Genomic DNA, 25,705 nt, shown 5'->3' with positions numbered 1-25,705 from the left:
ATATCATTTGGTGCCATGGACAACTGAAATTTCAGAAACTTCTGTGTGGACAATAAAGTATCAAGACCAAGGAATCACATGATTTCTAAAACGATGTAAACACTACTTTCTAAAAAGTACAAAAAGAAAAACAACAACAACTGGAGTAAATTCCTTCCTACAACTATGACACGATAGACGAATCCAGCACAATAGTCCACATGACCTGCAATTCATGTAATTATTCTATTCTTGGAAATTGCCGTTATTTAAGTTTTTTTATTCTTACTCTATTTACTGAGTGATACATTGTTTTTAAAAGTGCTTGCCTTCTTTGACAGACTGTACGAAGACTGGATTGTCTCCACTGACCGTCAGCCCAAATCCATTGTCATCTTTCTGGATGATCACGCAACGCTGAACAAGACCTGCACAAAAACCACAGGGTAAAAAAAAAAGAAGGAAGAGAAAACAGAGAAAGGAAAAGACAATAGTTACATATTAGTAATAAACTGTGTTCCATCTAGAGAAACACAAAGTAGGACATGTAAATCCACATGATAAAATAAGAGCACTAACCCCCATCAACAAAGCAAACACAAGAACATCACAGAGTCACACATAATTGTTTTCTCACTGGCTGAGTATAATAGAATTGCTCCAATATTTAAAAACAGCTATGGCAAACTGCAAAATACGAAGTATTAGAGATAAGACAGCTAGACGAAAAGCCGGTTCACATCCATGCTACTTCTCTATAGTATAAAATTCTCCCCTGCCAACCCCTGACCTCAGTGCCCTGTGTTTTTGGTTTAGGTTAAACACCTAATTGGTGTTTAACCCAAGAAAATCAACCATTCTAGGACATTTGGCTAGGAGCATCACAAGGAAAATTCTGGAGAAATATAATCTTACTCTCAAGAAAATAAACTCAGGAAAATGGTAAAAAGAAAGGAGGTGTTTGGAAAGTATGTGAAGCTATTCCCCAAGAAGAGAAGAGAAGGGATGATTCAGGGGGAAGAAAAACCCTGGCTCACAGAAAACAAACAGAAAGGGGAAAAAAGTGGAAAACTGTTAGGGCAAGGTGAGAGAAAGAGGGCCCCAACCAAAGAAATAGGAATGTCCCCGCCAGAGTAGAACCGTGATTAGTACTCAGGGCTGTTTTATCACAGACCAGATCTGAGGATACTGAACTCTGTGTTAGCCAGAGACAATATATACTTTCAGCTTTGCAGGATCTAAGCTTTTCACCAAAACCAAAACAACACAAGGATAATAGATCTAAGCATTTCGCGGAAGTCAAAACAACACAAAGATGATGATTAGAAAATAAAAACATTTGTGCTTGCTTCAGCAGCAAATACCAAAATTGGAAAATAAAAATTTTCTAAAGGTTTTTATACAAAGAGCCACAATCTTTTAAATAAGTGTGATTTACAAATCAAACGATATGTTAACGATTAAATGTTAATAATATATATATATACTGTGTGTACAATGGCTCATAGAAAACATACACATATAACAAATTACATATATATGCACACACACAGTGTACGTACATATCTATTCTTGCTGATAATAACACATCATGAGTACATGAGCTTACTATAGTTTAACATGAACCTTGACCCTTGAACTCGTCATGCCCTACACAAAAATTAAGCAGATCATGGGCTTAAACATAAAGTTTTTCAGAAGATAACCCAGAAAAAAATCTTTAAGACCTTCAGGTATAAAAAAACAAAAAGGAAGAAAAAGAAAAAAGATAAAACATATGGAACAAAATATTTTATAACATAAAAAAAAGACCCTAAGGTGGGCACAGATTTCTATAAACCATAAAAAAAGCTAGTAAACTGGACAAAAAATGGAAACATTTGCTGTTCTAAAGACATTGATAAGAAAATGAAAAGGCAAGTCACAAACAGAAAAAATATTCACAATACAGCTATCCGATAAAGAATTTGTATCCAGATTATATACAACTTCACAATCAACAATGGAAGATGAATGTTAAAGGGGGCAAAAGGCTTAAAGAAACACATCACAAAGATACATCAAAGGCCAATAAGCACATATAAAGGTGCTTAACAGCTGTAGTCATCAAGAAAACACAACTGAAAACCAAAATGAGAAACCACTATATATACCAACTGGTATGGTTAATCATAACAAGTGGTAGCAAGGAGGTGGAGCAACTAGAACTCTTATATCATTACTGGTGGGAATATGCTAACATTCTGGAAAACTGGAAATTTCTTATAAAAGTATAAGCATATATTTACATATGACCCACAAATGAATTTCTCTCAAGAGAAAAAACAATTTGTGTCCACAGAATACGTAAATGTTCACAGTAGTTTTATTCAAAGGAGCCCAAAACTAGAAACTCAAATGTCCATCAACAGATGAATGAATAGACAAACTGTGATTATGTCCATATAATGTACTAGAAAGGAAAAAAAGTACTCATACATACAACAAATATGGATGAATCATACAAACATCATGGTAAGCAAAAGAAGCCAGTACAAAAGAGAGTAAACACTACATGACTCCAACATAGAAAAGAAAAAACTAAACTAAAACAACAAAAGCAGAATAGCAACTGCCTAGGGGTGAAGTAGAAAAGACGGTTGGGAATGACTGCAAAAAGAAATGAAGGAATTTTCTTCAGTGATAGAAATTTTCTGTTCCTTAATTAAGATAATGTTCACATGAGTATGCATATTCATTTGTCAAAGTCATCTAAACCACACAATCAAAATTAGTGCATCTTATTTTATGCACATTTTACCTCAATAAGTTGATTTTCAACATTTAAAAATGTGTTACCCCTCAATTCTAGAGATTTCTGAATACTAAATAATTCACATATTCACCACTCTCACAAAACAAAAAACTGTAACAAGGGCAGGAGATAACACATTAGAATTCAACCTTTTATAATCTGTTCAGTGTTACTTCCTTCAAGTAATTAGGACAACTATAAAATAGGATATGAATACATAAATCAAGTTTTAAAAAAATTCTTTATAAATTTATAGTATATGATGAAATAAATAGAATCAGAGATTCTGGCCGGCCATGGTGGCTCATGCCTGTAATCTCAGCACTTTGGGAGGCTGAGGCAGGTGGATCACCTGAATTCAGGAGTTCAGGACCAGCCTAGCCAACATGGTGAAACTTTATTTCTACTAAAAATACAAAATTAGACTAGTAGGGTGGGTCATGCCTACAATCCCAGCTACTCAGAAGGTTGAGGCAGGAGAATTGCTTGAACCCAGGCAGTGGAGATTGCAGTGAGCTGAGATTGCACCATTGCACTCCTGCCTGGGCAGCAGGGTGAGACGCTGTCTCAAAAAAAAAAAAAAAAAGATTATTAAAATAGAATAAACAGCATTTTACAGGAATCTTTAAAATCCATGCTTGCTTTCAGAAACAAATATCTCATGACCTCCCTTACAGTTATTTGAAATTTCAAAATAAATTAGATATCATGATTTTAAAAATCAAGGCAATTATAACACTGAATATGTTTTCTCATACATATAGTATATTCATACTTCTCCGTTTTCCTACCCTACCTCACAAAAGCCGAAAATTAATGAATTAAAGGTTTCTAATACGGGTGATTGCAGTGCTAAGCAACCTGGGCTTCTTAAGTAGACTTTTTCTCAGGCTCCTGCAGAGAACAGGGTGCCTGTAAAAGATGAGGGAAAGGATAGTTGGAGTTAAGGAGTTTGCTATGTTTGCATCTTTCACTTGAATACAATATATATAGTTACCTTGATGCCTAACAAATATTAAGGGTTTATACATGTTAAGTATTATTTTATTATGATGGGGGGAGGTTAACCTTGGATTCTATCATCTTTCCATGCTACTAGTACAAGTACTTTTATGTTAATAAGCTTCTATCAATTAATACAAATGATCCTTAAGAAGATCAATTCTGGCCAGGCTCCATGGCTCACACCTGTAATCCCAGCACTTTGAGAGGCCAAAGCAGGCGGATCATGAGGCCAAGAGATCGAAACCATCCTGACCAACATGGTGAAATCTCATCTCTACAAAAAATACAAAAATTAGCCGGGCCTCGTGGTACATGCCTATAGTCCCAGCTACTCAGGAGGCGACAGGAGAATTGCTTGAACCCAGGAGGCAGAGGTTGCAGTGAGCCGAAATCGCACCACTGCACTCCAGCCTGGAGAAAGAGCGAGACTCCATCTCAAAAATTTAAAAAAAAGGATAAATTCTGATTTATGTGTAAGTTTTGTTTTTAGCAAGCAAGGAAATTGGCTTTGGATGGGTAACGAAGACAGAGGGAAATTTTAAACGGCAGAGTTTCTTGTTATAAGTAGTTTTAGGAAATGAAAGATAGCAAGATGTCCTTAAGAAAAAAATGAGTCTTCTGACCAACACGGTGAAACCCTGTCTCCACTAAAAATACAAAAATTAGCTGGGCATGGTGGTGCACGCTTCTAATCCCAGCTACTGAGGAGTCTGAGGCAGGAGAATTGCTTGAACCCAGAAGGCGGAGGTTACATTGAGCCAAGATCACACCACTGCACTCTAGCCTGGGTAACAGAGAGAGACTCCATCTCAAAAAAAAAAAAAAGGCAAATATCAGTCTTTTTACAAGCTTTTCCTAAATATGCAGACTGAAGTTAGGTACCCCTCTTATGGACTCCCACTACACCCTCTGTATACTTCTATTGTATCATTGTTATATTGATTTGTATTTGGTTTTATTCCTTCATTAGATTTTATGCTCCAAGGGTGCGGGACTGTATCTTGATCACAATCTTATCGCAAAACCTTGCATGCATCCTGGGACAGAAGGAAACTTACAAAAATTGCTCATGAATTAATGAAATTCAGAAAAGAAGATGAGTCTAGAGATGAATGGAAGCTCTGAAAGAGAGGTCATCAGAGAAAAAAAACAGCACCATGCACAGTCAATTATATAAATATGCTTAGGATCCTAACAGATTAACAAGAATTAGGAAACTCTATCAGTATTAATTCAGAATACAGCAAACCTGTTTTCTCCAATTTATAACAGTTTCAGCCTGATAACCTTCCCTCTTAATTCTACAGCAAAAGGAGAAGAGGACAAAGAATAAAATGGAAAAAGAAAAAGAACTATGCACACATCTACTCAATTTTTTTCTTCTCCCAAATCCACTATGTTAGTCACATTTATTATTTTATATTCACCTGCTAATGTGAGACTGATGTACTTTAACACGTAAGAATCAGTAGACCAATACAAAAAGAAAACATACCTTACACATACAGTCAATTCAGAATCTGTAAAATTCAAATTAACAATACTATTCTGTCCTGTCAATCTGTGATGCCTGCATAAATTTAGATTTGTGGTAATAATTAACTGAAAATGAAGTGATCCTACCATTCAAAATTCAGAAATCCAGTCCTTCAAATGCTCAAATCTATTATGTTCCCTCTCATTCAAAATCAAATGAAATGTTTTCCCTTTTTCTTCAGGGAAATGTTCTATTTGTTGACCAGAATCTGTTTTAACCTACCACAGAGGGATAAATTCTACCCTCTGTAGAACTAAAATAACCAATACTGGCTAAATTATCGTATCTTTGAAATATCCTTTTTGACAAAAACACGCAAAAAACTCTACTTCTTTTGTTTGTTTTAGCAAATTTGCATTGAGCATCTATCTATGCTAGTTATTTAACACTGAAGTCTACAGGTGCTGTGAAGAAACCAAAACTAGAGTCTGTGTTCTCAGAGAACACAAAATCCTGATGGGACAATACTCAAAACAAATGGAGAAAAAAACGACAATGATTAAGAATCAGAGAATGTGAGTATGGTACAGATAAGACCATATGGCCCTCTGTATATTTCAGAGAAAGCTAAAATCCTAACTCTAAAATCTTCAAATTTCATTAATTTAAAAAAAAACACCTTTCATCATTTTTACTTTTTCCAATTTTTATAACTCATGGTCCAAGGTTTTGTTTTGTTGCTAACTCCTTTATTGTCTGGTATAAAGATTATTAATCATAATTACCATACAAAGGTATCCATCTCTGAATATGAGTTCTATAAGGCAATATAATTACTTTGTTATATGTATATGCTGTATCCTAGCACTTTGCATAGACACAGGAAGAGTGTTCAAAAAGTAAAAGCAGTAGGACTTAAACTTCCTTCAAACTTAATCCTAACAGTGGATCACACCTGTAATCCCAACATTTTGGGAGGCCAAGGCAAGAGGACTTCTTGAGGCCAGCAGTTTGAGAGCAATCTGGGCAACACAGCAAGACCTATTCTCTGCCAAAAATAACAGTAATAATAAATAAAGGGTTTTTTAAAAATAAAAGACTTAGTCCTAGTAATACTCCTGCATTATCATTGTTCTTGTTGCCATATGAGTATTTCTTCATAGCTGTTTTTTTTAAGTGCATATAGAGTAATGGTAAATTAGTACATATCTCTATTATTGCACTTATAAAAATGTATTGCAATTCTTTTATACTAGACTGTGAGCAACCAGAAAGCAAGTATATCTTGTGTCTTTATACCTTATTATAGTGTGTAGCATATAATAGGTGCTTACTAAATAGTTACTACATAAATTTTAAATTTTGAATAAACATACTCAAACACTTTCTAATTAGAAAAAAAAATCAAAGCCTTGAATACTATGCAAAGTAGAGAAATACTTCTGTAAGAACACAAATTAACCTTCTGCCCTGGAAAAACTCCAACTACAATAACTTGATTTTCCATCTACCCCAAAATAACTCTTCTAGTTACAAAAAAGTTTTTTTCCTATCTCTTAAAAATCATAAACTGATATCATGCTTCATGTCAGTGAAGTAAAGATGTTATATCAAATTTACGTAAATACTATCCTTTTCTAAGTGTTATTTCCTTATTATAACAAAAGACGTATTTTTTTGTTTTAACAATGTGGCACTTAAAACCAACATAAAAAAACTGGTTCCTTTCTTATTCAATAGGTAATTACCAACAATCATATTTTGAAAGTGAAAAAAAATGAAGTTTCACTCTATAACTATTTCTGGAAAAAGGCCATAACTCCAGATAGTATATTAATGAAAATAGTGTCAACTATATTAACAAAAATTGAATGTTAAATATGTAAGATAACCTGCTACATCTTCCATACTACATTTACTTTAGTGAAAGCACATTAGTCTTTCTTCACCTTTTATTTTATTTCATGACCAAACTTCTCTAAGTCTCACCTCTTAAGAATTAGCTTCAGGGAAGGGAGTGGAGAAAGGCCATGTGCAACCTCATAAAAACAGCTCATTTTAAACTGGTGCCAGACATACATGTTTTATGAGTAAGACCTCAGATAATCCTTTGATTAAGAAGCTTCTTGATTTTAAGTGCACAATCTTGCCAGCAAGAGGAGCGTTAAATTCCAAGTATGCTGATTTCATTCTTTCAGACCACTACCAGAAAAATGTCTTTCTTCTAAGTTACATTTTCTTCTATCTTAAAGTTTTTTGGAAGGAAAGATTCAATTAAGATGAGTCAAGATCTTATTCCAACAATTCTCTCTACTAAAATAATTCCTGTGTCAATCTCAACAATCATTCATTCAAAACTCACTTACTGAGTGCCTCCAATGTGTTAGGCATTATAGGAGAGAGATGTAAAGATAAATAGAAATACAAGTAATTAAATACAAAACAAGATGTCAACATTCAGAATCAACAAAAGTAGCTGGGCAATCCCAGGAAAAGACAGTACTTGAATTGAGCCTGGAAAGATGAGTAAGATTCTAAGTTACAGGTGGTAAACCATTCAAGACAACAGAAATGGCATGTGCAAAATAAGACTACCAAGACATATTTGGGAAATGGAACTCTGAAGGAAAATCAGAGTAGAATGATAAATTAGAAACAAATTGTGGCATTATCTAAATAACAACCTGTACATTCTTAGCAAGTGAATGACCAAATTCTTAACTTTAGTAATATTAATCTGACAAGACAAAGCAGAATATAGTAGAATGGAGAAAAGGAAATCAATCAATGTGAAACTGAAGTAAAAGTAACTTAAGAAATCTATTAAAAGAATCTAATGAAATGATGGTAAACTGGACAAGGCGGAGGGGTTGAAACCAAGGAGTGAAGGATAAAAAATATTGTGATGGTAGAATCAAGTGGACCCAGCAAATAGCTGACCACGGGGAACAAGGGAAAATGGAGAAGTCAAATATAACTTTAAGGAAATAAGACTAGGTGAATGGAAGAATGACAATGTCATTAAAAGAATTAGAGAAATCAAGAGGAAGACTGATTTCCAGCTGTAGAGAACAACCATGAACTCGTTTGGTCATTCTCAATTTATGAGACACTTAGACTGGAGACTGGAAGAAAGACTGGGGACAGAAACTTGGGTCATGCCTACATGTCTAAGACAAGACAGAAAAAGCAATCAAATAAACAGAGATAAAATAATTACAAACATAAAAGAACCAGGTTGATGAAGTATCATAGAAACTAAAGACAGGGCATCAGCACACAGGGAGAAAGGCCATGTAAGACAAACAGCAAGAAGGCAGCCATCTGCAAGCCAGCAAGGGAATCTTCTGACCTGACCACACTGGCACCCTAATCTTGATCTTCCAACTTCCAGAACTGTGAGAAAATAAATTTCTATTTCTTAAACCATGCAGTCTATGGTATTTTGTTACAGTGGCCTGAGCACACTAAGACGGCTTTAAAAAGACACAGCTTATTTTCTTGCACCAAATACTGTCAGCAGGAATCTATTCATGACACTATGATAGCAGTTAAGAAGCAGCTATGGTCTAACTCAGAATTCTCTTGCTGAATCTCTCATTTCCTAAAATAACCCATAAAAGTATTATTAAAATCAAGTATTATTAAAATTGTAGATCAGAAAACACATCCATGTATGTTTAATAGACTCTAAAATGTAGAGAGGGAAAAATAAGGGGAAATGGAATAAATAACCGACTGACAGCACTGGGCAGAAACCTAACAAAAAATGTCAATACAAAGCAAACACTTGGTTTCCTTTTAAGATGCACAAAGTAAATCTATATCACAAAGTAGCTCTAAAAATGGCTAAGAAACCAGCTGCAGTGGCTAATGCCTGTAATCCAAGGACTTTGGGAGGCCAAGGCAGGAGGATTGTTTGAGCTCAGGAGATTGAGGCCATACTGGGTAACATGGCGAGACTCTGTCTCTACTATTTATTTCTTCCCCCCCCCCCCGCCCAGCAAATCATTCCTTCAACAACCTCATCTCTATTAAAAAACAAAAAAATTAGCTGGATGTGGTAGTGGAGGCTTAGGTGGGAGGATCACTTGAGCCCAGGAGGTTGAGGCTGAAGTGAGCCATGATCGGGTCACTATACTCCAGCCTGGGCACAGTGAGATCCTGTCTCAAAAGAAAAAAAAAAGGCAAGAAAATCCAAATTAAATCATATGTGAGTAACTAGCATTTTTATTAAGTACCCAGCTAATGAATTTTACAAGAGAAAACAATGTATAATCTCAAAAGTTTGAAGTGGGCTTGTAATAAGACCCTACACTAAAGCAGAATGTCACCAGTTGCTATGACTCTACTCAGGCACATTCTAGTAGTTTTGAGCCTTCCTGAATCCCCAGAGAGACTATGCAACTGTACAGGGTCTAAAGAAGTATATTCACACAGGTGATAAAATATTTGTAATGTCAAAGAGATTTACATTAGCATGCTAATTCTGCTCTGATCAACTCATCCCTCGGTGCTTTTTTAGGACTTGTGGACTCCATTCCTTCCAAAAAAGGTATTTCAAGGGTTGTCACAAAACAAATACACAGAGACGCCACACCTTACATCCCAATTACCACTTAAAATGTTTCTATCACTACCAAGCCAATGGCATGTCTGAACTAGTATTAATATTTCTATCACTGCTAAGAAAAATATTAGTATAATATTTCTAGTCAGAGATTCCTAAACTGTTAGTCTTCATCCAAAGCACACAACAAGCTTCTAAATACACATTGAAAATCTAGGAAAATGGAGAGGGAGATGAAATAGAACACTGCAAAGACTACTGAAAAAGAACAGAGGTACAAAGACAATGTTCATGTTCCTCAGGAAAGAATAAACTATAAAAAGCTCTTTATATAGAACAGAAAGCCAGAGTCTCAAGGAATTAGGTATTTTTTACTCATCAGTAGCCAAAATACTTTGGAAGGAAGAAAAAGCTTAAACTTGACCTGCCACAAGGCATACCTTTACTGCTGAACTATTGTAAAAGGTATAACTATACAGAAAAAGCACCGGTCACAGAAACCCAAGTAAAGAACTATGTGTATGTATCTAACAAAGAAGCATTAACTGGTTGAAAACCAAACACTGAGTCTTCATAATACTAAAAAGTATCTGATATTATGGGCTCAAGTGCCAGTAGATGTGAACTGTCAAACGTCTTAAAAGGCAGAGGGCAATTCCTGTATTTTTTTCCTCTCCTGTATATCGAGCTAGGACACACTCACACCTCGGGAAACTTCTACTCGATAGACTTGTGGCTCTATTAAAGATTATCTAATTTCCCTTTGAGGCCAAATTTAGAATCTTCCTAAAATAAGAAATAATTTATCAGTCTTTCAGAAATTATTTTTGTAGTCTTAGTTCCAGGTAATTCCCCTCCTATTCACTTTTCACAGAAAAACAAAAATAAATAAATAAATAAAACCCTACTCAGTCACCAAAAGAAGGAAAGAGGGCAGGTAAAACTGCAAAGAAAAAAAAATAGGTATGAACTTCATAAACATGGTTTATTGTCTCTTTGGAAGACAGGACACAGTCTGGAAATAATAGCATTTCAATCATCTCCTGCAAAAGTTGACCGCTCTGGTTAAACTTGGTCTTTGTGAAGATTATTTTTAAAAGGTACCATTTTGAAATTTTCCCATTCCAATTAAGCTTCAGAGAAACTTCTCAAAGGCACAAATTCTTCAAGCTATGAAAATAAAATACTTACGCATTTTTGCCATCATGGATAAATTATACAAGAGTGACTTTTCCACATGATGAGGCAATTAAAAATAAACAAACAAAATTGAAATAAAAATTCCAAAGAACTGCTAATACATCTAAATGACACCAGTATTATACTTAGAGGAAAAAACTTAATTCCTCAAATTCTTCATAATCCAAACTCTGCAAATGAGATGTGGGAAGAAGATGACAAGAATTCAAAGCCCATTCATGTTATTTGGAGGAACCTAACCCAAACATATTAGAGATATGTTCCTACCATAAACAAGACGGGAGAAGATGGGCAATGTGGCCTGCTCTTAATCTACAATGTTAGTTTCTAGCAACCTTAAGCTTCCATATCACAGCCACGTTAAAACCCCAGGCTCCCTTTCCCTGCAGTAGATCATGCCATGCACAGCAGACGCAAGGAAAGGCTGCAGTTATTAAAAAAAAAAAGAAATGAAAAAGAAAGAAAGAACAGAACAGAACAGGAACACCATGAAGCAAGCTCCAAAGGGCAAGGCTGAATTAGCTATATTAGCTTACCATATATCTCGGATCTACTCTCCTCTGAACTAGACTTTGTCTTCTTGGAGGAGCTATCTGCACAAGAGCGGGAGAAAAGGAGAGAGATATAGAAAATATGGAGACCAATGTAAGGGAAAAATTCATGGGGAAAAAGGAATGAATCATGATCAAGTTAAATCGTGCAAACACAAAGTATGAACATAAAAGATGACAGCTCTTAGAATAGTCACGAACAGCACAGATAATGACATATTTTAAAGATTTATAGAAGAAAAGACAGTGCAATAAAAATATGTTCAAACAAAACACATAAATGGTATACAAAATATATCATCTGATAATTGTAGAGATGACAAAAGTACTAAGAGCTATAATGATTATGAAGCATTGCATACACCTTTGCTTAAATCTGTCTTTAGAGATGGGCACAGCACAGATGTACATACAAAATAAACCTAACAAGATTATATTTTGTGAACATGGGGCAGAACTTTTGACCTTATTTATAAGACAATATCTAATCATGTAAATAAAAGCCTCTGAGCTCCATGACTACAAAATTAGGCATCAGAATAGAAAATTCTCTCTTCATGGAGATCCATAGTGACATAACACAAATTACCACCGCCTCCTTAAATTGATGATTAAATTTCATTTTACCAACTATCCAAAATGCAGAAAATGATTAATATGTGCTTCCCAGATAATATTTATAGTGTTTTTTAAAATAAAAGTTTATACTGATAAAGTATGAAATGTCTTAATTATATACATAAAACATACTATTCTCTATTAAATATTTAAAATATTTCTAAATAAAAATACCTAAAAAATAGATACATTATTTTTATGTATCTGAGATTATAGGATTTACTCTGTCTTTTGTCAAAGGGACATACAACTGAATAAAAAAGTATGTGCATAAAAAATATGTATCAGTTTCAAATGACAAAAGCAAGATTACCAACCATTTTTTATGAATCAAATACTGAGTAAGTTTACAAGGAGAAAGCCAAAGGGGAAAAGCCCATATGTTGTACAAGGAGATCAATCTAAAAGTCTGCTAACGTGACAACTCTAGGAAAGATCAACATTGCTAAGGTTGAAAGACAGCTCTCTAAGTTCAGAATACTTTTTGACTGAAGAAGAAGGGATTTCTATTCATTTGTTTACTCTAAAATGAGATAATCATTAATTTATGAAATTGATTTGTCTAAATCTCCAATTCACCATGATCACAATTGAATTTTTAGATGATTACAGAAGTGTAGATTTGTTATAGCCTTGGTTTTATAACATCCTTCTGCTTATACCACAATTCATCTTAATACTGAGTCCTTGATCTGACCAAATCTCCAATTATTATATAACCATTTCTTTATCACTACTTATAAATATACTCTATAATGAAATTTCTGTAGTGGAAGCACAGTGTTGAAAGTTAAAAATGCTTGTATTCCTGCTGAATGCAAAGTCTTTATCATGACATAATTGGAGAAAAAGGAGAGTCCTAAAACAGATCAACCATTCCTGAGTGTTTCAGGTAGCTTAGGCTCTATCATTCTGAACTTCACTACTCGCAATATTCTTTGAAAGAATAAACAGTGTTTCACCTGTGGGGTCAAAATCATGTGATGCAATGCGCTCAACTTTCTGCTTCTTATCTGTTGGTGACTCTCGGTTCAAAATACTTCCATGCCTAAATTAAAGCAAAGTAATCAAATGTTTAGTGCAAGAAAATCATAAGAATAAAAATTTTTAAATCCCAAAAGTAGATCTTACAAAAGAAACCAGGAAATCAGTTTACGCTACACATCACCATAGGCTCTCTAATTTATATTTTTCAAAAAGTTTTGGTGATACACAGTCTATTTACTTGATTAAAAAAGGTGCTTAAAATAATTAAAAATAGTATTCAGCATTAAAGTCTCTTTTATTCTTAGAAGTAACTGCTTACATTATTTGGTATGATTTTCACAAGTCAATACTATCATTTCCATTTCTCAGAGAAAAAAAAAAAAAACGTCTAAAAGGAATTAAACGCATTCTCAGGCCGGGCGCGGTGGCTCAAGCCTGTAATCCCAGCACTTTGGGAGGCCGAGGCGCGTGGATCATGAGGTCAAGAGATGGAGACCATCCTGGTCAACATGGTGAAACCCCGTCTCTACTAAAAATACAAAAATTAGCTGGGCATGGTGGCGCGTGCCTGTAATCCCAGCTACTCAGGAGGCTGAGGCAGGAGAATTGCCTGAACCCAGGAGGCGGAGGTTGCGGTAAGCCGAGATTACGCCATTGCACTCCAGCCTGGGTAACAAGAGTGAAACTCCGTCTCAAAAAGAAAAAAAAAAAAAACACATTCTCCAACTCTACATATACTATGATCAAGTGCAAAGTCACTGCATAAATAGATCATGCATGAGAACAGTTTAAAATTTAAAAAGCAAGCCTTCAGCAAGCCTCATTTTAAGCCTGCCTATGTAGCTCTAGCCAAAGAAGTCTTAGCCAACCACTTTCAGGACCAATAACATTAGAATTATTATTTTTTCTATGGCTTAGCCAATTACGCTGATCAGATAATGGTTGGGTGACAAGACCATAACAATAATACATATGTACACATATACATATTCACTGTAGCACTGGATCCTGCACTGTGCTGACACTAGAAATGATAAAATATAATAATTAGGAATGACATACTGCCTACATTTTAAATCATATTTATGATAATTAAGATTACAGAAGAAATGCTGAAAGCAAATGTACTGAGGAAGAGGCATTTAATACCTGGAAATGAATGAATACGTGGACATGAATATAGGTATCTAGTTTAACATTTCAGATTTTTTTCTTCACTGTCGTAATTAGGACTAAACTAGTGCCAAGTTCATTAACTAAAGCCAATTATAGTCACACAAGTGATAAAACACATAAAAAACTAGCATTCCATTTTCACCTCCCAACCTACTCTAATTCAAAACAGTCATAAATAGATTTTTAAATTAAATCTCTTCATAATGACCTTAAATATCATTATGAACAAAATTTTAAATGCTTATATTAGAAGTATTATCAAAACAATGCTATCTTCCAGAAAAAAGTAACATCTTTTGTATTTTAAATCTGTAAAACATTTTGAAATTTTGAATTACTTGAATACACAATATCAAAAATCACAAAAATCCACCATAATTTTAAAGGGATGCTTATAATTAAAATATAATCTAAACTGGAGTATGAAGAGCAATTGAGCAAACTTACCTTATAGGTTTTTTGAGGGGAAACCTGAAACAAAGAAAAAATAAGGATAAATGTTGTTGTTTTACTTATAAGATTTTGCTATTAAATTTATTCCTTCTACTGAACCAGAATCAGAGATTTAAATCTTACGCTAACTTTCCAATAGCAAGAATCAACTGGAGGAATAAGAAGTTGAACATCCTGTTTAAATACCTTAACTACTTTGTTAAATCTGAAAATTGCTAGTACATTTACCATCAGCTGTCCTCGAATATGCTTTTCTTTTTTAAAATTCCAATAATAAGAGCAACTGCTAAATTTATAAAGGGCTTACTAACTGCTATGCATTATTTTCACATGTATTATCTTGTTTAATCCTGAAAAAAAGAAATCTCTATGAAGAGATATTCTCTCCATTTTATAGATTTTTAAAAGTCAAGACAAAAAGAAATAGTTTGCCATTAAAATATTATTCTCACTGATTTCCTAGAAAGAAAAGTTCTTTCCTTCCATCACTTCACCCTACTTCCCAAAATATCTGGGTGCTAATTACTGCACTATTGATCTGTGTCAACATGATCCTCAATTATTAGGTTTAGATTTAATAACGTATATCTGGAAAAAATTAAAGTACTATCGATTACAAAAAAAATACCTTCCAAAAGTAGAAAACAAAGGGTACTTTCCTGTTTTCTTTTTCTGGGGTGGGAGGAGTCCTATAAGCTGAAAGAACTACAGCATTTCCTCCTGGTTGTCTCTCTGTTAAAGAAATAGTACTGGAAACTTTGTGATAAGAGTTTGATGCTATATATAAATGCTAATCTAAGTCTTCCCAAATACCATCCCATTTTTTAATTTCTATCTTTTAGATTATTTCAACTTATGGCATTTCATGTAAAGGTTATTTAGTCTAGTAATAGGAACAGTACTTTATTAAGAACAAAAATAAAACTAGGGTTTTAAAAAAGCCTATTAGTAAATAAACATAAAACAATGATACTTCAATGAATACATTTCATTTGGTATGGAGGTAGTCTGGTTAAAAACAAAATCTCTAAAATACAAGTTTACTTACAATTCCCTTTGACACCTATTTATACCAAAATTGATCCACAGAAAAAGACAAAGAATCTAAAACCTTTCCTAATCAATAAGTAAAGGGGGTTCTGGGACAAGATGACACTGCTCTAGAGAACAAACTGACTTTACAAAAGGCCATGAAATCTTCAGAAATAGGAGTTCCTAAGCAGTCTGTCCATACTTGTTGAGGTAGGAGAGGGAGGGAATGGGAACATGTTTCTTAATTTACGGATGAACATAAAAGTTGACAGAAAAGGATTCCAACTGAGTTTCTGCAAAGGGTAATAACGGCCATTTATCAACGTTAGCCACTCAACCTCACGGCCATTATAAAAACTCCTACCCTAAAACAATGCTGCTTTTGCGTCAGAGACTGCTACCTCCAGGGGGATGCTGGTAAAGAATCCCGGAAGTTCCCAGACTACTGATTGTAAATGAGTTTCCTGAGCTATTTTCTCTTACAAGGTAATGAAAAAGGAGAGGAAAAAAGACAACAAAAATGGAAGTAGAAAATGAACAAGGACCACACCCACAGTCCAACTTGCTTATTATAATCTACTTACTATATTCAACGAAGTATAAAGAACTTCTCAAATGATATTAAAATCATAATTTTTCTCTAATCATTGAATTCTACTTTAAAGTATCTGCTAAAGAAAATATATATGTATGTGTGTGTGTGTGTGTGTGTGTGTGTGTGTGTGTGTGTACATGCTTATATACATAAGTAACAATGTCAAGAACCTTCTCGGCTATTTCATTAGTTCCCTCTGCTTCAGCTAGGAAAATCACCAAGATAATCCCACGGTTTCACAAAATCCCTACCATATGCTAAATATTGAGACAGATGTAATCAGAGAACTGGAAATAGAAAGCTAGAACCTCAAAGAAAATCTGGGGCTGAAGCTGCAGATTTGAGCCATCAACCTAATGATGGTCACTGAAATTTAAAACATCAAGTAAAGAAGAAAAAATGCCTAGGTTCAAATTTGGGGGAGAAACTAGCATCTGCATGATTGAGAATGAAGGCCAATAAAGGAAATTAAGATGATGAGTCAGAAAAGAGAAAAGGTCCCAGAAGCGAAGGAAGAGTAGATAATCAATACTATCAACTGCTACAGAAAGGCAGGTCTGAAAGCTAAAAAGTGGCCAGGTTCCAAGCAACAAATCAGTTCAACATCAGTCTGATGAAATAAATTCTGGTGAACAAAACTCCTATACTTTTAAGTCCCTGTCCACTGTGTAGACTAATCATGCAATCGTGACACTATCTTTTGGTTAGATATTTATGTAGAACAGCTGCATGTGATGATGACATAATGTTACACGCGCCTAATGAAACTGTGCCTAGTTTTTGAAAATACCATATTGATAACTTGAACATTATGCCAACAATAAATTTACTTACTTATATGTGTGTGTATATTTTTCTCCTAATAGCAGAAAAAGTCAAATTGCAAAATGAAGAACTATGATTAATAAAGTAAAGAATTATCAGGAATTTAAGTCACTGGGAAATGGTGGCTAGCTGCCTTTTTTATTTTGAGATGAAGTCTCACTTTGTCACCCAGGCTAGAGTGCAGTGGTGAGATCACAGCTCACTGCAACCTCCATCTCCCGGGTTCAAACGATTCTCCTGCCTCAGTCTCCCAAGTAGCTGGCACACACCACCATGCCTGGGTAATTTTTGTGTTTTCAGTAGAGACGGGGTTTCCCCATGTTGGCCAGGCTGGTCTTGAACTGCTGAACTCAATTGATCCACCTGCCTCGGCCTCCCTACGTGCTGGGATTACAGGTATGAGCTTCCATGCCTGGCCTGCCTTTACTTTTGATTTCATATATTAAGCACAGCTATATTCCAGAACTCCTAACCAAAGGTCTTCAGTGTTCAGAATACATGTATTCATTCAACTCAGAATGCCTTTTCCTTGTTAATTTCTGAGTTTTAATTTTTAAGCCTTAGGTAGCAATATTTACAGACCTCTCCAAATTTCATATATTAATACACACCCCTCCCAATGTGTTATTAGGGTGCAGAGGGAAATGTGATTTGGTAGTTAAATAATCCTAACCCAATAAATAATGTATACTAGAGTAAGACTTACCTTTTAACCAAGTTTAACTATTCTAATAAGCATACACAAACACATACAATTTTATGACTGAAATAGTCCTTTAATATTGTTAAAAATAATTTCTTCTGGGCTTAAAAATTTGCAAAAGACCAGAAAGTTTTGTCTTGTCACTTATTTGCTTATAATAGGCTACTAGAAAATCACTTTTCTCTTTTACTGATTTCAGTGCATAGAGAGTTAGCCTTTTGACAATACTCCAGTGAGAAGTGTTCTGAAACCATATGAGAAGAACTACAGGTATCACATTCAAACCTTAATTCACACCCTTTTCTCTGTACTCCAGGGTATTAGATATTTCTTCCCTGGGTTTAGTTATAAAGGAGCATTTGAGACTTAGTTCTTCTTAATAAGGGATGGTTGAAATGAAGGGGAGGTGGTTAAACAAATTTTTCTGACATTGGATAGTGGTTAAGATTTTATTAGCAGTCAAACAATGTTACCTACTAAATTTAGAATTATCAGGAATTCCATTAGGAGATACACTGATTTTAGTGATGTTAAAATAAGGAGAAAAAATACTGCAACTTGAAATGAGTGAAATACAGCACCATTTTATTGAACCCCACTTCAGTGAAGATTACTAGACAAAAAACTCTGAAAATTAGATAACAAGGTAATTTTAAGGCCCAACCCTCATAAGACGAAGTAAATATCAGTGCAGGAAATATACTATTGCAAATCAGAAACTGACACAGTGGGATGGGAATAGTATTACTGATTGTTGTAAATGAAAATTCCCTAAAATTTGCAGGCTTTGGGGGTAAGGGAATCCTCAGAAACAAATGTTACTGGGTTTGTATTCTAGTTTCACAATTTAACAGGTGTTTGAACTTGAACAAGTTGCTTAACCTTTTTAAGCATCTCCTGTAAAACATTAATTACTAATACCTCTACCTCTATCTCACAAATTTGTTTTGGGGATTAAATTAGAAAATAAGAAGCACTGCCTAGCAAGCAGTAACCACTTATGTATTTATTATTAAGAAGAACAAAAATCAAATGTGAATGTTAGCGATATGTATTCAAATAAAGTAGAAAAGAAAAGAAAATTTAAAACTGAATATTCAAATAGGTTTTTAGCTAAGTAAAATGCATAGAAATGTATAATTCAAAGCCAGTGATGAAGCCACAGATTTAATTTGCCAAGTTGTGTCATAGAAAATTCATGTCAATGCTTAAGTTAACAAACTTCTCAGATGCTACACTCTAAGAAAAAAAGATCAGGTTACAATCCACACTTTAAATTTTCCTGTCAAGTAGGGACAGTGATTTTTTTTCAAATCTAGTGAAATTGTGTTGACCACACCTGCCTATCTCCTTTAAAATATCAAAGGTAATTAAGGCACCCTGTGGGTGGGATTTAAATCAAGTTTTTATTTATCTGTTTCTACAAAACAATTTAAATGGCCTAAAGCATAGCACTTAAAATTTGAAACTAGTATAAATCTGAACTGCCTTGCTTTATTATTATTATTTTTCACAAAATAACAAAACAGCTAAGAGGACATTTGTCTGCAATACCTACAGAGCTCTTACGGATAGAGATTTAGCACATAGTGCTAACTCCAGTTGAACTGTTAATTCAATCTTTAGTTCTCTGGACTGTAAGATTCACAGAACCAAAAGTATTAAATGACTACCTCCTTACCTCGCAACAACAACAAAATAAACAGTCATAAATCCTTTCACCACCTACAGTTTATTACTGGTCTAGCTTAGAGCCACTTTAAAAGAACTAAAAATTATGGAATTGTGGGGGGGGAAAAGTCTCAACATTATCTACAATACAATAGCCATACTGACATACTTTTTTATTAGCATATAGAACCAAAGGATGAAAAGTGGCTAGCAGAGCTGGCAATAAAATACTAATTATTTCCAAAGGACTCTAAAACAGAAGCTACAGCTGACAGAATGACTCATGCAGAGTTTCCCATTGTGTTCTTTGTTTTAAGCCTCTGGACCTTGCAACACAAACCACAGAAATGCAGGGACCAAAGAACTCAGTTCTGGTGCAAAATCCAAAAATGATTCACTAGCACGTAATATAAAATCTCAAATTACCTTCTTAAATATAGCTTAGTATACCACCACTTTTACTGAAGAGCTTAAATGCACAACAGATCCTTAGGCTCTCTTACTTCCTGGACACACTCTGACAAATCAAAGAGTAAATATTTTTCTAAATTACTTTCATTCCCTCTGGTGGAGCTACTATAGACTGACTATTAGTTGTTGCTGAACTGAGAAATATAGTTCCCAATTAATATAACAGCTTATTAGAGACGTTAATTTCCTTATTGACAATGTGGAAAATTACCATCTTTGTGACTATTTCTTAGAAGGTTTTTCCACCACTTTCCTTTGTGATCATGAGTATGTGATTACTAGTACCTTACATAGTATTTTTTTAGACTATATTCACTTCAGAAAACCACGTAAAAAGAACTGCCAGAAAAGTATGAGACCCTCAAAATACTTAAACAAGTATCCTCATCTTATTAAACAACATGCAAATCATCAATCCATTCTTATGGAAAAGATATTTCATTAGAGTTCTTCTTGAAAGTATTAATATGAAAGGTTTTTAAGAATCATTAAACAAATATAAGTTATTAAACAAATGTAAACAATAAACTGGACTCTACAAAATGATCTCATGACTTATAAAACTGGGATAATGCAGGATTCTGTTTGTTAGGAATTTAAATTTTAATCTCATTTCACATTTCTCTACTTTAGAATATATTGGTAAAAATAATAAAAATAGGAGTAGGAAAAAAGTCCTCTTAATCAGGTATGGGCATTTTCCCCACAAATATTTTATATAAAATATGATCAAATGTTTAAAATTTATAAACCAAAGTGAGAATAGGTGAACAAAATTTGTGAGGACAGGCTCCTTTCTACACATTTGCTAAAAGATACATATGTGCTTCTGAAAAACTAGAGTCTCAGCTTTTAAGTGTCATTGAGACAAGTTCCAACAGACAGCGTTTACTTTTCAGTCTGAGCTGCAGAATTTTACTTAAATGTAAAATTCAAATATAGAATACTGCCTAATATTTTACTTTTTTGAATATAAAGCATTCTATGATTTTAAAAAGTTATTCTCAAAATTTAAATGCTGACATTACCACTTTAAATCACATTATATTTGCAGTTTGCTTGCATTTTTACTGAAAAAAACCTAAGACATCCATAAACATATCATTCTGCAGCAAGAAAATGTGATTCAACAAGTTAATTATAATGACTTATCTTATGTGTTAAATATTTCTTACTTCGTGCCAGAAAAAAAAAGGAATAGAAATTTTTTTTTTCTGAAACGTAAGGGAAAACAACCAAAACTATACTAACTCAAAATCAGAGAGTATTTATTCATGATCCTACCTTCAGGTGTTACAGTTGGTACACATTCATTGCTTGAGTACAAAGAAGCCCAACCACAGTCATACCTATGCCACAAAGCTAAATAGACAAGGATTTACCAAAAACTCATCACAGAAATCCAGGAAATCAGAAAACTATAAACTTAGTTCTCATGTGTTCTAAAATGTGTACAACCTCCTTGAATTAATTTGACATAAATCTATTCTTCCCTCCCTTCCTTCTTACCTTCCTTCCTTTCTTTCTTTCTTTGGCATGATCATAGGTCACTGTAACCCAATTCCTGGGCTCCAGGGAATCCTCCTACCTCAGCCTCCTAAGTAGATAGGACCACAGGTACAAGCCACCACACCCAGCTAAATTTTAATTTTTTTTTTTTTGTAGAGACCAGCTCTTGCTGTGTTGCCCAGCTTGGTCTCAAACTCCTGCCCTCAAGCAATCCTCAAGCCTCAGCCTCCCAAAGCACTGGGATTACAGGCATGAGCCACTGTGCCTGACTATATAGATCTATTTCTTATGGAGAAACAAAGAACTTAAATATTAATACTTTCCAAGAAGAATTCTAATGGAATAAAGATTGAACATATTTCCTGTTTTCTACTTAGAATTTTTTAATTATATAAGAAATATATTACAGATAACATGTAAAATTTAGAAGCATATATGAATACGAAATATAGGTAAAGATAAAACTAAAAAAAAAAATGATCATAATCAGCATCATTACAATTAAATCTTCTATATAACACCTTCTGCATTCATAGAAAGTATTTTCTTCTGAGGAAATTTTTTAATTTAAGTACTTTTATTGGTTATATTTATAACAAATGCTGTAATTAAATTTTTGGTTTTGTATTAAAGAGATTCCACTCATAAGTGTTCTGGTTCTGGTGTCAAACATTAACAATTCCTCAATCAGAATTAATGATCCACTTAGATTATCACAAAATGACACACTTTCTGCTGTCAAATCTGAATACCCCAGACTTTCAAAACACCACATAGAAAAAAGGACCTCTGGGCCAGGTGCAGTGGCTCACAACTGTAATCCCAGCACTTTGGGAGGCTGAAGAGGGTGGATCATGAGGTAAGGAATTCGAGACCAGCCTGACCAACATGGTGAAATCCTGTCTCTACTAAAAATACAAAAATTAACCAGGCATGGTGGTGTGCATTAGTAATCCCAGCTACTCAGGAGGCTGAGGCAGCAGAATCACTTGAACCTGGGAGGCAAAAGTTGCAGTGAGCTGAGATCGTGCCACTGCACTCCAGCCTGAATGAGAGGCCAAGACTCCATCTCCAAAAAAAAAAAAAGAACAAAAAGAAAAAAGAAAAGAAAGGACCTGAGTTTATGAGGAAAAGATGAGAAAATTAATTAAATGCATGCCACTTTACACTTGCTTTTACAAAAGTTTTTCTTGACCCAAAACAAAGAAATCATACTCTTAACAGTATAAGAGTGGGACATACTCTTATCAGTAACAATGGCTCACCATAGCACTGAATTTGAAAAGTTGGAGGATGAGTGTTTTACAACTTCTGACGTTCCTCTTACAACATCTCAGAATTGGGAATCACTGCTCTACAAAGTTCACTGTGTAACACTGATACTCTGTTATGTTTTCTCCCTTGGCTGTTAATTATCCTAATATACTTGACACACAAGACTACTAATAATTTCTTAATACATCTGTTACTAATATTTTTAAAACATTTTCAAGATAATTCCTCTCTCTCAAGGGATTGAGTAATGAGACTGCCATCTTTCCAAACTGTAAAGTTTCCTATAAAGCAATGGTTCTCTCTGCCTTTTCAATAAGAAATGTCTCACTTTCTTTATGTCCAAAGTACATATATAAACTTTTAAAAACTAAAGACAAAATAGGGAAACAACAGTCACAACAGTCACTCATAATCCCAACACTGGGCATTTTTATGCATATATTCCCATCTTTTTCCAATATAAAGATAAGATTTCTGTATACAATGTTTAAAATTTCGTTTCATAAAAATTGAAGCATACTGGACATGTTGATAACTTCAACTTATATTAACTATTTCACTATCATGGTGGTTTTAAACTGTGCTCCATAAAATTCGTGAGGTTTAAAAGAGGTCCATTACAGAGCAGGAGTGGGTAGATGGGGCTCTAGACTCCCCACACATCACAGCTGCTTTGTTTTTATTTATTTTATATATTAAACTTCCTAATCAGATAAAGATTTGAAAAACACAGTTCTAAATAATTCTTGGTAGCTGCAAAGTATCCTGTGATATGGCTATTAATTTAACAAGTTCCATTTTGTAAATATTTAGGCTGCATCTAGTTTTTCAACATAATACAGAATGTTATAACAAATATCCTTGTAACCCAAGTTCTACATTCCCCCTTGATTTCTTCTTTGGGATGAATTCATTTATAGTAAGGAATCCAGATGGGAGTTTGGACTAGAGATGAAAGGAGTTTCTGTGGGTACTAGGTAAACAGAAAAGAGAAGACACACTGGTCCCCTAGCTCAATTCCATGAACTCATGTCAAATCTTTATGGCAACAGCAGCAGAAGCTGAAGAAGCTGTTTTGGCAACAGGACTTGTAAGACAAAGGGCTAAGGTAACATTATTTTAATGCCCAAGTGGCAAAGTGTGGCACGAAATCGAAATCAGTGAGACAGACTCTCTTCCTATTTCTGTTGAAAGTAGAAAACAAACAAACAAACAAACAAACAAAAGGAACCCCAGGGATATATATAATATCAGTTATTGTTGTACTATCCACAAACTGATAAATGCCCAAAACTACAATTCATAATATTTTCAGGAGAATTTGTGTTTTATTAATAACAACAACAACACATTTGAAGAGTAAACATAAATGTGGAAGAGGCACTTCTTATGTAGTATGTGAAAAGCACTAAGTGCATATAGAGATTCTCAGTTTCTCTGTATTAAACATAAAAGCAATCCTAATTGGGAACCATTACATTTGTTGTGGGTTGAATTATGTCCTCTCCAAAGATATGCTGAAGTCCTAACTTCCATACCTGTGTGACTTTACTTGGAAACTGGGTCACCACCCATGCTTATGGTGTTATATCTAACTCCAAATCACAAAGATTTCCCCTACATTTTCTTCTAAAAGTTGAATGACTTTCTATTTTACTTTTAGGTCTACAATATATTTTGTAATAATTTTTATATAGAGTATGATATCCAATTGAAATCCAAATGTTCCAGTACCGTTTGTTGAAAATGAATTGCCTTTGCACTTTTTTTGAAAATCAGTCCTCTCTATTTATGTGGGTCTACTTTTGGAATACCACAGGGGTTAAGTACCCTTTCATCACCCATCAGAGGATATATATATATATCAATATGACTTATCACTAGTAATGTTAACCTTGGTCATTTGGTTAAGGTAGTGTTTGCTGGACATCTCCCTGTAAAGTTACTAATTTTCCCATGCTCTATTTTTTTCTTTAGAAGCAAGCCACTACGCCCAATTCACACTAGCATCTGAGATGATTACGCTTCATCTTCTGGAGGAATAGGAATCTATGTATACTATTTGAAATTTTTCTGTAAGGAAGATTTTCGTTTTCGCACCTTTGTATGTATGTAATCATTTATATCAGTATGGGCTCATGTATGTTTATTTTGGACTTTGAGTTCTAATCCAATACTATGTTATTTACTCTCTTGTTCAAATTGTTCCAGTTTATTCCACTGACGTGTCCCTGCCTTTCTGTTTGAGCACTTTCTTGTTTGTGGCATTACAAGGCACTCTAGGTTCAACTTGCATTTTCCCTATTGCAGCCTTAAAGTCAACCATTTCTCCAAGAAGCTATTTTATTGAAAAGTGATATTTAGATCCAGGAGCTGGGTGTGCTCACTGCTACTGAGATATCACCACTTCTAAGGCCCTCTCAGCAGAGAGAGCTGGGAAGTGCATGTGTTATACTAACTGGAGTATATATACATATGATACGGTTTGGCTGTGTCCCCACCCAAATCTCATCTTGAATTGTAGCTCCCATAATTTCCACATTGTAGGAGGGACTTGGTGGGAGGTAACTGAATCATGAAGGGGGGATCTTTTCCCATGCTGTTCTTGTGGTACTGAGTAAGTCTCATGAGATCTGATGGTTTTATTAAGGGGAGTTCCTCTGCATGAGCTCTCTTTGCCTGCTGCCATGTAAGACATGACTTGTCTCCTCATTTACCTTCTGCCATGGCTGTGAGACCTCCCCAGCCATGTGGAACTGGGAGTCAATTAACCTCCTTCCTTTATAAATTACCCAGTCTCCGATATGTCTTTAT

The 25,705-nt window shown here is 34.5% G+C and overlaps 1 protein-coding gene and 1 long non-coding RNA gene across 14 annotated transcripts in view; one reads left to right on the top strand and one right to left on the bottom strand.

The window, feature by feature from the left end:
- The window catches only part of ARHGEF12 (Rho guanine nucleotide exchange factor 12), a 152,793-nt gene that overhangs the window by 70,637 nt on the left and 56,451 nt on the right, over positions 1-25,705 (bottom strand). For 7 of the 13 annotated variants that reach the window (XM_002754442.6, XM_009006989.4, XM_009006990.4 and 4 more), the window contains exons 2-5: positions 14,805-14,828; positions 13,157-13,242; positions 11,562-11,618; positions 309-407 (exon numbers count right to left, since the gene is read on the bottom strand). In XM_002754442.6, coding sequence (XP_002754488.3) covers positions 309-407; positions 11,562-11,618; positions 13,157-13,242; positions 14,805-14,828 — 266 coding nt within the window. The remainder of the gene's footprint in view (positions 1-308; positions 408-11,561; positions 11,619-13,156; positions 13,243-14,804; positions 14,829-25,705) is intronic. The other 6 variants (XM_009006988.5, XM_078339698.1, XM_078339699.1 and 3 more) reach the window with 1 other exon arrangement.
- LOC144578051 (uncharacterized) lies at positions 317-24,966 on the top strand. The gene is made up of 3 exons (XR_013523082.1): positions 317-425; positions 18,165-18,235; positions 24,869-24,966. It is a non-coding gene; the product is annotated as an uncharacterized LOC144578051 (long non-coding RNA).

This window comes from Callithrix jacchus, chromosome 10 (genome assembly GCF_049354715.1).
Source record: "Callithrix jacchus isolate 240 chromosome 10, calJac240_pri, whole genome shotgun sequence".
In the NCBI taxonomy this organism is placed as follows: domain Eukaryota; kingdom Metazoa; phylum Chordata; class Mammalia; order Primates; family Cebidae; genus Callithrix; species Callithrix jacchus.
Note: the sequence above shows the minus strand (reverse complement) of the source record. Positions and strands in the feature narration are given on the sequence as shown.